Source organism: Crocuta crocuta, unplaced genomic scaffold (genome assembly GCF_008692635.1).
Source record: "Crocuta crocuta isolate KB4526 unplaced genomic scaffold, BGI_CrCroc_1.0 scaffold158, whole genome shotgun sequence".
NCBI classification, from domain to species: Eukaryota; Metazoa; Chordata; class Mammalia; order Carnivora; family Hyaenidae; genus Crocuta; species Crocuta crocuta.
The window spans coordinates 2630721-2646471 of NW_027532590.1; the positions used below are offsets into that span (position 1 = coordinate 2630721).

Here is a 15751-nt window from a genome sequence, read left to right on the forward strand (position 1 = left end):
TTTTGCTGTTAAAAAAAAAATTAGGGGTGCCTGGGTGGCTCAGTTGGTTAAGCGTCTGACCTTTGGCTCAGTTCATGATTTCATGGTTCATGAGTTCGAGCCCCGCGTCGGGCTCTGTGCTGATAGCTCAGAGCCTGGAGCCTGCTTCAGATTCTGTGTCGTCTTCTCCCTCTCCCACTCCCTCTCCTTCTCCCTCTCCCTCTCCCTCTCGCACCCTCCCCTGCTCACACTGTCTCTCTCTCTCTCAGAAATAAATAAAACATTAAAAAATATTAACTTGGGTAGAAAGCAGATAAAGCAAGTTTTAATCTCCTTTGCTGGGTAAGAATAGTTCATACACAGTGAGTGATCATACTATACAGGACTCTCATGGGCAAGCTTGGGCACTATCAGGAGGGAATGAAAGATAGCCAGGCAGCTGAGCTGTGTCACGGCACTAGGTAACCTTCTATGATGACATTATCATTACCCTCTGATGATGGTGACAATGATTTTGATAGGAATATCACACCATCATCATCTATTTTAGCAAGTGCTGCCTACATTAGGGGAGGCATTATCCTAAGAACTTTGCATGTACTAATAATTGGCTGAAAGAGACACTGTAGGGTCCCTAATATTCAGTCACAGAGGTTCAATAACTGCCCAAAGTTATAAAACTAGCATGGGGCAGTGCTGAGATTTCAACTTAGGCAGTCAGGCTGCCTCTGGCCTCAATCACTACAACATGCTGCTTCCATGATACAACTCAGCACTTGTCCCCTAGGTCTGGAGTCTTTCACCTTTGAACTACTCTACTCTTTAAAACATAACTGTGTTTTGGGGCACCTGGGTGTCTCACCTGAGTGTCCGACTTTAGCTCATGATTTCGCAGTTCATGAGTTCGAGCCCCACACTGGGGGTCACTGCTGTCAGCGAGCCGCTCATTACAGAGCCCAATTCAGATCCTCTGTCCCCTCCCTGCCCCTTCCCTGCTTGCATTTTCCCAAATATTAAAAAAAACAAACAAAAAACAGTGTTCTCTATGTCTATAGCACATAGTACCTAGCACAACACAGAAATTAACTATAGGAAACAGAAAATTGGGATTATGAAATCCTTCTCACATGTATGCTCTTTGCCTTTATTCTCCTCAAAGCGTGCTTCAGAAAACATGAATTCCTGTTTTGATTTTTCTCTCTGCCTAGAGGGTTCTACGCTCAAAGATTTCTGCAAGTCTGGTTCAGCTGCATGATTCTAATTACCATGCGGACTCCAGCTCAAATAGCACCTTTCAAGAGACCTTTTATGATCATCAATCAAAGACAGTTTTCACCTTTGGAACGCGTAGGTGGTTCAGCTGTTTAAGTGTCCGACTCTTGATATTGGCTCGGGTCATGATCTTGTGGTTTAGGAGATTGAGCCCCACGTAGGGCTCTGTGTTGATAGTGCAGAGCCTGCTTGGGATCCTCTCTCTCCCGGTCTCTCTACCCCTCTCCTGCTTGCACCTTGTCTCTCAAAATAAATAAACATTTAAAAAAAAACAATGGTTGTCACCTCTCACCCACAGCACTCACACCATTTTTAAGATGTCCAAAGTAGTCATCATTATTTCAATCTCTTTACACGTCTCTCTCCACCTCCCCCAGCCCTCTCTGGGGTAACCTATGATTTATGATTATGCCTGCAGCATACGGCAAGTTCTCAAACATTTACAAAAATAACAGGATTAAAGTTAAATAAATTTCTCTAAGACTCTTCAGACTTGTGAATTTAAAAGTGGTGGGGGTGGGGCTCCTAGGTAGCTCAGTCAGTTAAGTGTCCAACTTCTACTCAGGTCATGATCTCACATCATGTGAAGAGTTCAAGCCCCGCATCGGGCTCTCCGCGGTCAGTGTAGAGCCTGCTTCAGACCCTCTGCCTCCCTCTCTTCTGTCCCTCCACCACCTTTTCTCGCTCCCTCAAAAATAAGCAAACATTTATAAATAAAAATAAAAGGTATGGGGGGTATAGTATACAGGTTTTGCCAAACCTCTCTGGCCATGGGAATTTTTTGTATGGTTACTGGAGCCCCTCACAGGAGGGAACTCTGAAAAGGGCCACAGAGGTATATCTACTCTATGAGAGACTCTGGACACTGCTTTAAGAAGTGGCTTTTTCCTCAAGCCTTTTTTCACTAAAGAACCAGGATCAGTAAGATCATGGAGGCAAGTTAGCAACAGTCTAAGGAAGAGAATTTAGGGTCACAAAGCTGAGTATTCAGTTAACTTATTTATACATCTTCACCTTGATGAACTTTTCTACCTAACCTTGATAAACCTCCCTCTTCTCACATTTTTATTAGTTTGAAAACTCAAAGCCCAAAGTGGGTCTTTCCTTTAGATATTTTTCTCAAGGGGGGAGAACAGACAATAATAGCCAAATGCAAGAAAGACTATTTTACTCTCAACTAAAAGTATTGGCTCATATATGCCACTTCTTGGTGTTATTTTCCACAGTTGTGAAGTTATGAAAAGTGGGGTTAAGTGAAGGTTTATATTCCTGCCGACCACATCTCCCTTTCTCCCCTTCCTTCCTCATATGCACAGAGCCCTGGGCTTCAGCTACACCTGACTGCACCTGCTTCCTCCTTCCCCAACCATTTCCCAGAATGCAATAGGGGTAAGGGAGGCCAGGAGCCTTAACCTGGAAATGTACACTAATCAATGCTTAATCCTCCTGGCAGCAATGTGAGGTGGTACAATCTCCATTTCACAGATCATGAGGTTAAGACTCTGAAAGATGAAGTAAGACCCCCATTACACCTAGGAACTAAGGATGGACCAGGGCTCATGATCAGAATTTTCTGGCTCCAAAGCCCATCCACTTCTCACTACTGCACACTCCACCCCTTCATCTCCCAGCTTCTCTCCAACCAGAGCCTGGGTCTGGGCTTCGGGATGACGCCAAGTGAAGCTGGCTAGCCAAGATGGAGCAGAAAGAGGATCACCCATCTCCCCCTTGTACTAACGCTGCGGTGTGTAAAAGTCCCAGACAAGAATAAACTGTGTCCAGAGTTTAATATTTGACAACGTTTGGTACTATGGAATCTGAGCACATGGGAAAAAAAAAAAAAAAGAACACCTCTGAGAACAATACAACCATTTTTCATCCTTTTATAAGACAAGATTTGAGAAAGAAGAGAAAGCTCTTTTCCACATTTCTGAATTAAGTGAATTAGGAAATGACTTACTTTTATCATAAAAGTCTGGTCCAGGATTTATCAAAGTCATCCCTATTTTTTTCTCTTCCCCTATATACATGAAATTTCTTTAGTGTTCTCAGAGAACAGGTTATTAGGGCACCTGGATGGCTGAGTTGGTTGAGCATCTGGCTCTTGATTTCAGCTCAAGTCACAATTCCAGGATCATGGGATAGAGCCCCGTCTAGCTCTGAACAGAGCGTGGAGCCTGCTTAACTTACTTTCTCTGTCCCTCTCTGCCCCCCCTCTGTCCCCCCCCCTCTCTCTCTCCTTCCTCTGTTCCTTTCCCCCACTTATGCCCTAAAGTTAAAAGAAAATGTTTGTTGTTTTTTTTTAAAGAGAACATATTATAATAGGCCTCAGATGCAATATAAATTTATGGAAGCTTAGATTACAGAAATCCTGCACGTAGTACTATTTGGTTTAAGATAGGAATATAATTTCGGTGATAAGAGTCTGAAACTCTCGGGTTACTTTCCAGAGTTTGCAAAAGGAAGGCATTCATAGAATTAGATTCCTACTATCCATATCCTGACAATCCCAAATGATATAGTTCCTTCTGTTTCCCTTCTAGAAGGAGGAGGAGGAGGAGGAGGAGGAGGAGGAGGGAGAGAAGGAGAAGGAGGAGGAGGAAAATTCTAAAAATTTCACCTTCTTTGAAACACATACGCCTCCCAAATGTACCTCTGGTTGGCGGTCTGGGCAAAGAACCCAACTTTGATATACCTCAATCTGATATTTAAACAATAGGAATAAATGACGATAATATTCAGGAAACAAAGCAAAGTACAAACATGGAAAGGGCTCCGAGTTTAGGCCATTATTACATTAGGGCACCATAATCACCAAACTAATTTGTTTTCATGACAACCAATCTTCATATTACCAACTAGTCGTACCTATCACTGCTCCAAATTCCAAGTTCTTTTTAGGAGGTCTTATATAACACATAAAATGTTTTCATTTTAAACAACTTGGACACATTCCAACTTTAGACTCTCTCCATCATTAAAAGACGAACTGGGAAAGTAGAATGTAGTTTTATGTAATTTAATGTAATGCCTTGTTCAAGAGTTAATTTTTTCCTATTAATTAGTAAATTATCAAGTAAGTATCCCATTCACGCTTGAAAGCAAGTAAACAGTTTGCAGTTATTAGAACTTCCATTATCAATGTGAAGACAGTTACTCTTTCTATAACATCAATAAGATGCACATTTTAGTTTTAGGGTTTAAATTAAAATGTCAATAGAAGCCGCATGGTGAGATGTATTCTTTTTCCATTATTAAATCTCATGTGACATTTTTGAAAGCTTCTTTGGATTCCAGGTCAGATCTACTGTCTGTCTACCATCTAAGAGATGGCACGTCTGAGTAAACCAAATATAAATTCCTTTACCCATCTCAATGGAGTCATCAGTTTAATCTAAATAGCTGTTTAAGAGGAACAACATTCACAGGAAGCATGAAACAAATTCTTAATGGGAATTCTAGATTGTCCAAAGAGATTCATCAGGATAAGGACAACTCTGTTCCTACACAGAGAAATTATCTTCAGGACCTAATGTTCTAAGGAAGAAACTATGTTTCTGGACCACATTCAGATATTGAAGGCACTGGGAAGGGGGTGTTTTTATTCCTTTGCAGAATGACCCTAGGATCTGGAAGAGTTATGGCTACTCCAGAAAAGGTAGAGAACCAACTCAAGCATTTAAAGGCCTTCTGGGAAAGGCATTAGGTTCAGAGAACTGTTCCAAATATAAAACTCCCTTCAAAGTAAGTCTAGGACTGGATCCACTCACTCAAATCCCTTTCCATTTCTGGAAGATTGTTCTGCCTATCATGTTATAGATCGTTTTAGTATGCTTTAAGAACTAAATTTAGTTATAAATACTCAGAGATGAGGATGAACAAGTAAAAATAAAGTATAAGAGGTATGATGAACTTGTTGAATGACACTTCATCAGGCCCAACACTGAATTCCAAATCCCAAAGGCAGACTTTATATTTTGGTCTTGAAATTAAAGGGAAAAAAATGGCTTGGGGGTGCCTAAGTGACTCAGTCAGTTGAGCGTCCAACTCTTGATTTCAGCTCAGGTCATGATCTCATAGTTCGTGGGTTCAAGCCCCATGTCGGGGGCTCTGAACTGACAGCTCGGAGCCTGGAGCCTGCTTCTGATTCTTGTGTCTCCCACTCTCTCTGCCCCTCCCTTGCTCATGCTCTCTCTTTCTCTCTCAAAAATAAACATAAACATTAAGAGTTTTTTAAAAGAAATTCTCTTTTTCTCTCACAATGTGCCCCACTCACACACTCTGTCTCAAACAAGGAAATAAATGGTTTTATACTTTACGTGTGTATGAAACCAAATCTTATGAACAAATCTTATGAACGAGTTTTCATTACTAAACCAGCACTGAAAATTAACATCTGCTATTTAACCACTGATTCTAGGTTGAAATTTAGTGAAGGAGCTTTAAACCAGAAGTTCTCAGGTTTACAAAACCTTGCACTGATCTCTTAATAGCAACAAAAGATGGAGAGGATGTTTTCAGGATTCAGACTGGATGCTCCTATGGCTAAAAGCCAGGCTACATTTATGTCCTGTAAGATAAAATCTTAATCAAAGACTCACATGAAACCACCTCCCCAAAAGTAATTGGATTTAAAACCTGATATTAATTTCAGCAAACATCATCTCTCCTTGTTTCTGAAGATAAAGAATTCTTTAAATTTACACTCAAAGCCATGGAATATAGACTGACTGTAGAAAGTACTGGCAAACAAAATTCCTAATAGCTTTTCACTTTTTAAAGAGTTGCACTGTGCTGTACACTAACCCTCAGGCAGTAAGACAGGCTTTCCACGTTGATAAGTAAATTGCCTACTTTAGGTTTAAATGCCCCTTAAAACAACAGGCCTCTATAAATACTGTTTATTAACATGTTATATTCAATCTGACAATAAGAACTCCAATTAGTTTACATCAGAAGTCTCCTTAACATTCTCTTATCTCAATGCTTTTAGCATTCTGTAAAGTGAACAGAGTAAAATAATTAAGTCATGAAACAATTAGTTGAACTATTAAAGAAATATTTAATTGGTTCCTAGACAATCAAAAAAAGAACTTAAACCCATTTACAAATAGGAAAGTTGAAAACTAAGTCTAATTGCTTTCACAGTACAATTCTATAACTACCTAGCATATGAAAGAGATTTATATTAACCCAAACTCAGAGTAAATACAGCAATAAATTATTAGTATTGTTAACAACTGAATATGTTTAGTCTTTTTAAAAAACTTATTGGAGTTTACAGTTTTTTGTACAATCATCTATTTTATAAGCCACTCAGATACCTCCCTAGTAAATGACAGATTTTTTTTTTAATGTTTTATTTATTTTTGAGAGAGAGAAAAAGACCCCATGAGCAGGGGAGGGTCAGAGAGAGGGAGATACAGAATCCAAAGACAGGCTCCAGGCACTGAGCTAGCTGTCAGCACAGAGCCCGACATGGGGCTCAAACCCATGAACCATGAGATCATGACCTGAGCTGAAGTCGGATGCCTAACCCACTGAACCACCCAGGCATCTCCGACAGATTTCTTTCAAATTTTTTTGTTAATGTTTTATTTATTTTTGAGAGAGAGAGATAGAGACAGCGTGAACAGGGGAGGGTCAGAGAGAGGGAGATACAGAATCCAAAGACAGGCTCCAGGCACTGAGCTAGCTGTCAGCACAGAGCCCAACGCGGGGCTCGAACCCACAAACTGTGAGATCATGACCTGAGCCGAAGTCGGTCGTTTAACCGACTGAGCCACCCAGGCGCCCCAGGACAGATTTCTTTCAAAGAAACTGATACTTTTCCATAGCCAGAAAAATAAATAAAGTTTTGGGATTTTGATTAAAGCAAATGCACTACTAATCAGCAATAAAGTAAATGCCAATAATTTGGGAAGTTATGAATTCCTTTTTTCTATTTTGTTGTCTTCTGGGTTATCACTCATTTACACAGAAATTTCTCCAAATTTCCTATGATATATACTGTATAAAGTCAACCTGTATATCATAGTTAATGCTTCTTTATTGTCAAAAAAGGAAAAGCCATATATTCTAAATTACAGAAAAGCAAGTTTTATTCTTGTACAAAAACATGCTTCATCTTCCTTGTTCATACAAATTTGAGGTGGGGGAACAAGAGAAGACAGGGGTAGCAGTAGATAATAAGGCACTGGGCAAAACAACTTACTGTATATGCCTTGAGAGTCTTCCTCTCTGGCTTAGAGATGAAATCTCTAGGATGGTAATTCCTTTAAAGTAGGAGACCATTTGTTACAGAAGATACAGAAACTTATTTAAATAAAAGGGCATTTATTATAAGGATTCAGGCAAATGTCACAGAACTTCTAGTTAGAACAGGTAGGTCTCATGGAAATTGGAGGGTCATAAGGCAGAAAGAACAGAAAGACAGTCTTTTTGTCTACCCTTCTCCGTAACAGCTTTCTTCTCTGCTTCTAGAAACAAAGTCTACTTTGTCCCTTTCTCTGATGACTGGTTTCCTCAGTCACACATAAATGTGACTTCAATGCCTAAGGAGCTGACCATGGTGCTGTGTCTTACAGACCAACTCTACATCATCTTTAGGAGACAACACCACATGACTCAAAAATCCCAGCACCAAGAATGTAACTGGTCTAGCTTAGATACCCCTGTTCGATTACCTGTGCCTATGGGACAGACCTGTTCCTTCCACACCATGGACAGGGACAGAGAACTGAGACCAGGATGTGGCTTAAGATGTTACAAGATCTCCTGAATTGTAACGTTATACAGAGGATAATATTAACCACTGGCACAAACAGGGAACACTGAGGGACAAAAGTTCAGGCAGGTGAGTTTTTATTCTTTCCTATAATTTAATTCTGCTCCCTTTCAAGACAATGACGACCATTCAATAACTCAACTGTACATAGAAAAGTGACCTGCCTCTTCTGGGGATATGGCAACAGCCAGGGTCAATCTTTCATTGGTTAGAGATTTTGATACTCAAGACAACCTTGTATTAAGAGGGAGGCTCCACATATAGAAGCTCAAAACTACTTTGTGAAGGGGGCGCCTGGGTGGCTCAGTCGGTTAAGCGTCCAACGGGCTCAGGTCATGATCTCATGGTTCGTGGGTTCAAGCCCCGCGTCGGGCTCTGTGCTGACAGCCAGCTCAGAGCCTGGAGCCTGCTTCAGATTCTGTATCTCCCTCTCTCTCTGACCCTCCCCTGCTCATGCTGTCCTCTCTCTCTCTCAGAAATACGTTAAAAAAAAGAAAAAACTACTTTGTGAGGAACAACTAATATACAAACGGATGAGCCAGCTTCAATTTGAAAGTAAAGTAAAACAGGAAGTTTTTGCTTATGAAGGGGACTTATTGCAGCAAGAATATGGCTGAAGTGCAGAAAAGAGTCATAGATGGGGGCAGGAGGGAGGATGCCGATCAAGGTCAAAATTCCGAAACAAGGAGAATCCCTCGAAGCCAAAACAAGGACATTTTTAGAGCACGTGAATAATGTTACTTCATATGGAAACTGGTAAATATATGGCAAATGCCACCGTACTAATTATTTCCTTCTTTCCTTTCAAATCCCTACTTTCTGCTTTGCTGCCCTCTCCCTCAGCACACACCCACACACACTCCTCCCACAGCCTGCCAAAGCCCTACTTTTGAAGAGGAGCTCAAAAGTTAATTCTCCTCCCTAGGCCTGCTCTTTTCCACTTTCCAGGTACAATTCATTCTATTTTAATATTTCACATATAATATTACTATCGTCCCAAGTGCCTTGTACCGCACACTAGGTTGTTACCTCCCCGAGGACACAGACTGTATCTTAGTCATCTCTGTATCCTCCAGGCCCAACACAATGCAAGACACCTAAAATGTCTAAGTAGTTTTTTAATGAGTCACAGATACTAGAAATAAACTCAAGAAAGCCTCAAGGAAATGTATAACAGTTTCATAATGGGTTTCAAAAGGAAAGAAAAGAAAACCTAAGCTGCATCCTTAACCCATGAGAATAAAGGGATGGAAGCCTCACTCTCGTGCATAAAAATAGCTCCGGTGTGGCTCTAAGACTGAGTTTCAAACTGGGCAGACCACCATTCTACTTAGTATGCAAACAGGTGGCACTTGGCAAAGAAAGTCTATTCTTGTCTGTATTAAGAAGTCAGATCCATATCACATCCAGTCCAGATCTACCTAATTTCTCACACATCTGGCCCAAAACCTTCCAGCATGAACTTTCCAAAGGAAGACTCTAAATCCAGTACGATGTTAGCTATTAAACTACTGTTTCTCAGCTCCAAACCCACTATATTTATATACATACCATATATATTTCTATACATATATATACACATATTTGTATACAGATCATATTCGTAGTTCTACATTCTTCTTTGTGGTTTGGAACTCTGCAGGCGTTTCTCCTTTACCAACTGCCTCCCTGTTAGGCGTCACCGACAGGGTTCGTAAGAGGGAGACAGAGACAGAAAGGTGGCAAAACGGATTTGTTCTTTGCTTGCTGTCGATCTCCAGGCATTTGGCCAGGATAGCTGAAGTGGTTCTGGTCTCTAGCATTTATCCAACCCGGCCCCATTACAGATTCCCCCCGAACAGCCTCCTTCTACTCCAGTGCTACAAAAGGCAGCTAGCCAGGGTCCCACCATGACCTCCACCCTGAGATCTGTACTCCAACTTGCTGAGACTTCCTGTAAGCTTCTCAGTTCTGAGAATCTTAACCTCTTCCTCTTACCATGTCTCCCCCCGCTGACCTGCCCTATGAACAGGTAGCTCTTTTAATCACGATCCCAGTGTTTCATCTATATCCTGATTTTGCTTTTTCAATTCTCCAGTACATCTTGACCACCCTAAGCCCTACCTCTTAATGCTACTATGGGAAACCACAGGCTTTCGCTAACTCCTCCAATGAGCCATGGTCCCCTGACTGCCAACAGCAAAGAGGTCCAAGAGTGACTTTTTGGTAACACATCATCAACCCTGACAATTCCATGCCTCTTCTAGATTTTTGACAGAGGATAGAGAGTTCTGATGCAAAGAGTAGGAACTGTTCTGTAGCTGGGGAGGTGGGGAGGGGAGAGGCAAGAAACCATTGAATCTATTATCAAATAAGAGGCAAAATTTTAATAATCTATGATTCAATGTGATATAAAATCACTGAACATCTATAAGCATTGTTTGGGGATAATGGATGTGCAAGAGAAACATAAAATCTGGTCCGGTTGATACGAGTTTAGCAGACAAGTATAAAAAGAGTCTTGGATCAACAGTTAATCAAGTAATGCAAAAATAAACAAATTTTATGTTTGAGAAAACCAAACTTATACCAGACACTAAGACAATTCTGATCTTTCTAGGGAAGGAGCTGGGTAGAACTAAAAGTTGAGCTACCAAGGAGCTTTTGATGTTTGCTTCTGTAACTTTATAATTAAAAAACATACACGCTATTTTGCAGGAAAGGCTTCTATACCTCCCAACATTCTTCCTCTACTACTTATCACCTCCCTAACCTGGTTTTTAGTTATGCAGATGGCCACCCAGAATATACATTTCCAACTTCCTCAAAGTGACTACCTATTGGCCAGTGGAATGTGGCTGAACGTGCTATGTACAGATGGAAAGATGAAAGGAAACTCCCCTTTCAGTTTCTTTCCTTCCTACTGCTGGAATGTGGACAAGGTGGTGAAATCTCAGACACAGAGGACAGCACTAACAACAGAATAACAAGGGAAAAGGGGCATGGATTCCCTGATGACATCATATGGGTCTCTGAAGAGTTGCCAGATCCGTTTGACTATTTATATAAGAGGAAAGAAAAATCTAGCTTTCTGGATTTTTGTGATAGTCAAGTCTATGGTCTAATTGATATGAACACCAAATATCTAGTTAACACCCCTTAAAATTCACAGAGGGCCAACAAAGCCAACTGATAACTGGACCTTTGGTTTGTCGTTCCTGTATTTCCCCAGAGAAGGTTGGGGTGGTGGTAGAAATCACCAGCTTCCCAGCAGGTACCACCCAAAGACCTCCAGAGGCATTTGTGCACACGAAATACAGCATGAAAGCAGTCAAGATGGATGATGTTAATTTTGTACACAGAGAAGTTGCTTGGAACAAAGGAAGAATATCCTTAATTACTACAGGGAGTTTCAAAAGAAAAGGTAGTGCTTTCACTGTAAACTTTATTAGACTCATATTTTAAGAAGCATCGCTCAATCTTGCCTATGCGGAAAAATGTATCCACATAACATACTCAATAGGACTTGGGTTTTATGAAAGTATTTAATTGGTTTGGGGGAAACGGTTTTGATATTTTCATGACCAGAAAGGAGTTTCCAGTAACAGAAACACAATTTATGCACTGGACATCTATTTCCATACGAATGATGATGATCAGTAGGATTTTTCCGTAATTATAAAATACTTACAGTGCCTGAGAATTTGCAACAGAAGTAAAATCATTTTTGATGAATAGAGCAAGATCGAGTTGTATCCCACTGGAAAGCAACACAGGGAGCAGGACTGCCAACGTCAGTGTCAGAGGATTAAAGGAGTTCAAGTTTGAGGATTAAGAATGAATGCAGGTCTCATTGCGGGGGGGGTGGGGGTGGGGTGTCACTACCAGGGGACAACGAGGATTTGTCAACTGAACAAAAGCCACTAGACCAACTTGGATTTCCCTTCTCTAGGACAGTAGGACCAGAGGCTAATGGGCAGAAAACCAAGAGAGCGCTGTGAAACAAGGTCTACCCTCAAGGAACATACAACCAACTGGGGCAACAGTTATGTGCTAACGAGTATTATAGTTATTTGTAACCATGTCCCATAATGAAGAACCTTTCTGATATTAGAGATAGCCGAGCGAACTAAAGTGATTAAAGAAAGCTTCAGAGAGGTAAAACCTGGATCTTGAAGGATGGGAAGATTAAGACAGCTAGAGGAGAACACACCAAACATGAACATGGAAGTCCAGACAGCTAGATTCTTCCTCTGGAGACAGGTATTATCTGTCCACAGAGCACGTGCCAGTAATGTTGCCGAAATAATCCCAACTTTGATTCAGCTATTAGCAAACTCTTTCCTCAGGATGCTAGAGTTCTTTATAGACTGAATCAGTGACCAGGTCAATCTGTGAAAGAGGAGCTAAAAATCTTAAATTTTCTTTCCTATAGGACTTTTCAGAGCTTTTAACATGCTGATGTGCCCTGTGAATCTCTGCGTGCAACATTTCTCAACCTTATTGACCCAAGAACCCTTTTTACAGTAACTCCCACTAATGTATCTTGGTTCACAGAACATGGCTCAGAAGTGCTACTTGGTGGTCCTGAATCCAGCCTGAGAGGGTGGACCGTTCTGTCAGACTGTGTTTGAACTCTTGTTCTGTTACCTAGAGGGCCAGGTGAGAGGCAAGGCATTTATTTCTCTAAGCCACACGTTTCCTCATCTGTAAAATGCCAGACGGTTAAATTGAGAATGTAAACACACCTAACAGAAGGCATAGTAAGATTTCAATAAAAGTTCCTTATTAGTATTTTCAGACTAGAAGTCCACTCCCATGGTGCTGACCTATTACTATATTATACAAGAATAAACAAGGGGCGCCTGGGTGGCTTAGTCGGTTAAGCGTCCGACTTTCGCTTAGGTCATGATCTCACGGTTCGTGGGNTAAACAAAACGTGTGTGTGTGTTTGTGTGTACTTAAAACTAGTTTCAAGGAAAAGAAAGAGCCTTATCACTGCACAATGACAGGTGGAGTCCAACTATGCAATGACTAAAAGAAAGGCAGAATTTTAATTTTTAAATGTTAATATGGACAATAATATTTAAGAAAATCCAGGAGTGGCTGAGGTGAAGCAGCCAGAAGAAAAATTTTTCACAACACAGAGACCATAGGAAAAAAGCTAATAAATAAAATTAAGAAAACTATGTATTTCCTAAGCCTCAAAATTAAACCCACGGCAGTGACGGAGATTTCTTAATACTTACCCACTAAGCAGAAGTTTAAAAACTTTGGAATATTCAGCAACCACAGCTCAGAATTAAGTTGTGGACTCTGCTTGGGGGAAGGATAAGGAAGAGACCATGAAAATAAATAACTTCAATACTTGCTCTTCCAGTTTTGTTCTCCCTCAGATCACTTCTTTTGCTTCACTTAATTGGTAGGTTAGCCAGAGGCACTCAAAATTACTTAAACAGCAAAACCCGGGATCAAACCTGGTTTTCTTTCTTTTTTTGTTTTTTAAGGGACAGGTAAGGAAACAACTTTGCAAATATGATGCACGCAACAAGTTAGGATCTGTAATTCCCAGCACTGGTCTTTCCCTCCCCCGCCCCAACGTTCTCTTCCCTTAAACCATCTCAATGCTAAAATAACCAGATCTTAAAAGATGATTTTACCGGGGACCTGGGTAGCTCAGTCAGTTAAGTGTCCAACTTCAGCTCACGTCAGAATCTCACTGTTTGTGAGTTCGAGCCTCACATCAGGTTCTGTGTTGACAGCTCAGAACCTGGAGCCTGCTTCACATTCTGTGTCTCCCCTCTCTCAGCCCCTCCCCTACTCATGCTCTATCTAACATAAATAAAACATAAAAATAAATTAAAATAAAAGATGACTTTACAAAACAATATAGGTCCTAAAAATAATGTATAAATTAAAGTATTTCTACAGAAATAAAAAAGGCAATCCACAAAGTAGTATATATGTAGTCTAGGTCTTCCCTTAAATTTGGTTAAGAAATACACCAAACAGATTATGATAATTAGCTTTGATAAGAAAGATTAGAGGTGATTTTCAGTTTATTTGTTTTCACTTTTTGTATTTTGTATCTGTATTTGTTTTGGGGGGAGTATATTTTAAAAGTAAACTAAAGCATTTTCCTCTTTCCCTGTTTTAGAACAATTGGTTCTTTGAATGACGTAACTTTTTTTTTTTAATTTTTTATTTATTTTTGAGAGAGAGAGACAGCATGAGCAGGGAAGGGTCAGAGAGAGAGGGAGACACACAGAATATGAAACAGGCTCCAGGCTCTGAGCTAGCTGTCAGCACAGAGCCTGACGCGAGGCTCGAACCCACGAACCGTGAGATCATGACCTGAGCCGAAGTCAGACGCTTAACCGACTGAGCCACCCAGGCACTGCTGAATGACGTAACTTTTAAGGTAAAAGTCACAGTCCAGGAGAGAAGACTCAGCCTTTTTTTTTTACCTATACTTCAAAACTGTGAATTCATAACAAATTTGTGTAAATATTTTCATTCTTTTAAGTACTCTTGACACTGTGTACAAATTATGCTCATCCAAGAATGGAAAGAGGAAACAAGTGTAAAGCTGCAATTTCAATGCTCTCTTAGGAGCTCTGGTAACCGTAACCTAATGGAAACAGGAACAAGGCTGCATCCACTTTACAGATGAGGGAAACGAGGCTTGGAGAAGTCAAGTCACTAGGCCAAGTTCACTGAAGCTATCAACAGTATTTACAGCAGGATTTCAACTTTATACAATGACATCAGCTTTTATTTTAAATCCACCAGCTTAGAGGAACTACATACCACACAGTAATTTTAAACATCAATGTAATTTCCCCAAGATATTTAGTGTTTATGGGGATTAATAGTCACAGTTAATAACCCAATTTTTTTTTTAATGTTTATTTTTGAGAGAGAGAGAGAGAGAGAGAGAGGCAGCATGAGCAGAGGAGGGGCAGAAAGAGGGAGACAGAATTTGAAGCAGGCTCTAGGCTCTGAGCTGTCACTGCAGAGCCAAGGAGGGGCTCGAACCCACAAACTGTGAGATCATGACCTGTGCCGAAGTCGATGTTTAACCAACTGAGCTACCCAGGCACCCCTCAAGTGATTGTTTTTTAAAAGAAAAAAAAAAGTATGTGGTTTTGATCCCTATCTTTCCTACCACCCACTCCCAACACAAATGGTTGTTCCAAACCGTGTCCTTGTGTTATATACAAAGTTCATCCTTTTAGATGGCACACCTTCTCTTCTTCCCTTCTCTTCTTCGCACACCATCCGGCTCAAACTCTCCCCCTTCCCTCAAGCTCTGATGAGGAATACTATAATCAACTCGAATGTACCTTCCCTAGGAATTTTTTTTTTTATTATTAATTATGGACTTAGGTTTTTCAAAATCTCAGGGAGACCGTGGCAAGAAAATACGACGACGATGGTATCAGATTATTCCAAAACCAGGAGACTGCCGACTTTCTCAAACCTAAACAGAGTTGAACTCTCTTACTGGACTCACATGCCGTGTACGTAACAACAGAAATGGTTACAGTTCACAGAACAGTAAAATCAAAGACAGGCAGGCACTAAGGCTTACCAACAAGGAAATAAAAACTTCCCCGGCAGCACAGATTTGGCCTCCCTTACTTCCTGATAACTAGCCTAGAGTACAAAATTCTCCATTTAGTATTCCTGAGCTGTAGCTTAAGCTAAATAGCCAACACATTTTAATTCATT

The 15751-nt window shown here is 40.6% G+C and overlaps 1 protein-coding gene across 1 annotated transcript in view; it reads right to left on the reverse strand.

The window, feature by feature from the left end:
• Nucleotides 1–15298, reverse strand: part of GALNT7 (polypeptide N-acetylgalactosaminyltransferase 7) — a 122980-nt gene extending 107682 nt beyond the window's left edge. Inside the window, exons 1-2 of the mRNA XM_077779644.1 lie at nucleotides 15186–15298; nucleotides 7466–7526 (exon numbers count right to left, since the gene is read on the reverse strand). Coding sequence (XP_077635770.1) covers nucleotides 7466–7526; nucleotides 15186–15298 — 174 coding nt within the window. The remainder of the gene's footprint in view (nucleotides 1–7465; nucleotides 7527–15185) is intronic.
• Nucleotides 15299–15751: the final 453 nt, after the last annotated feature.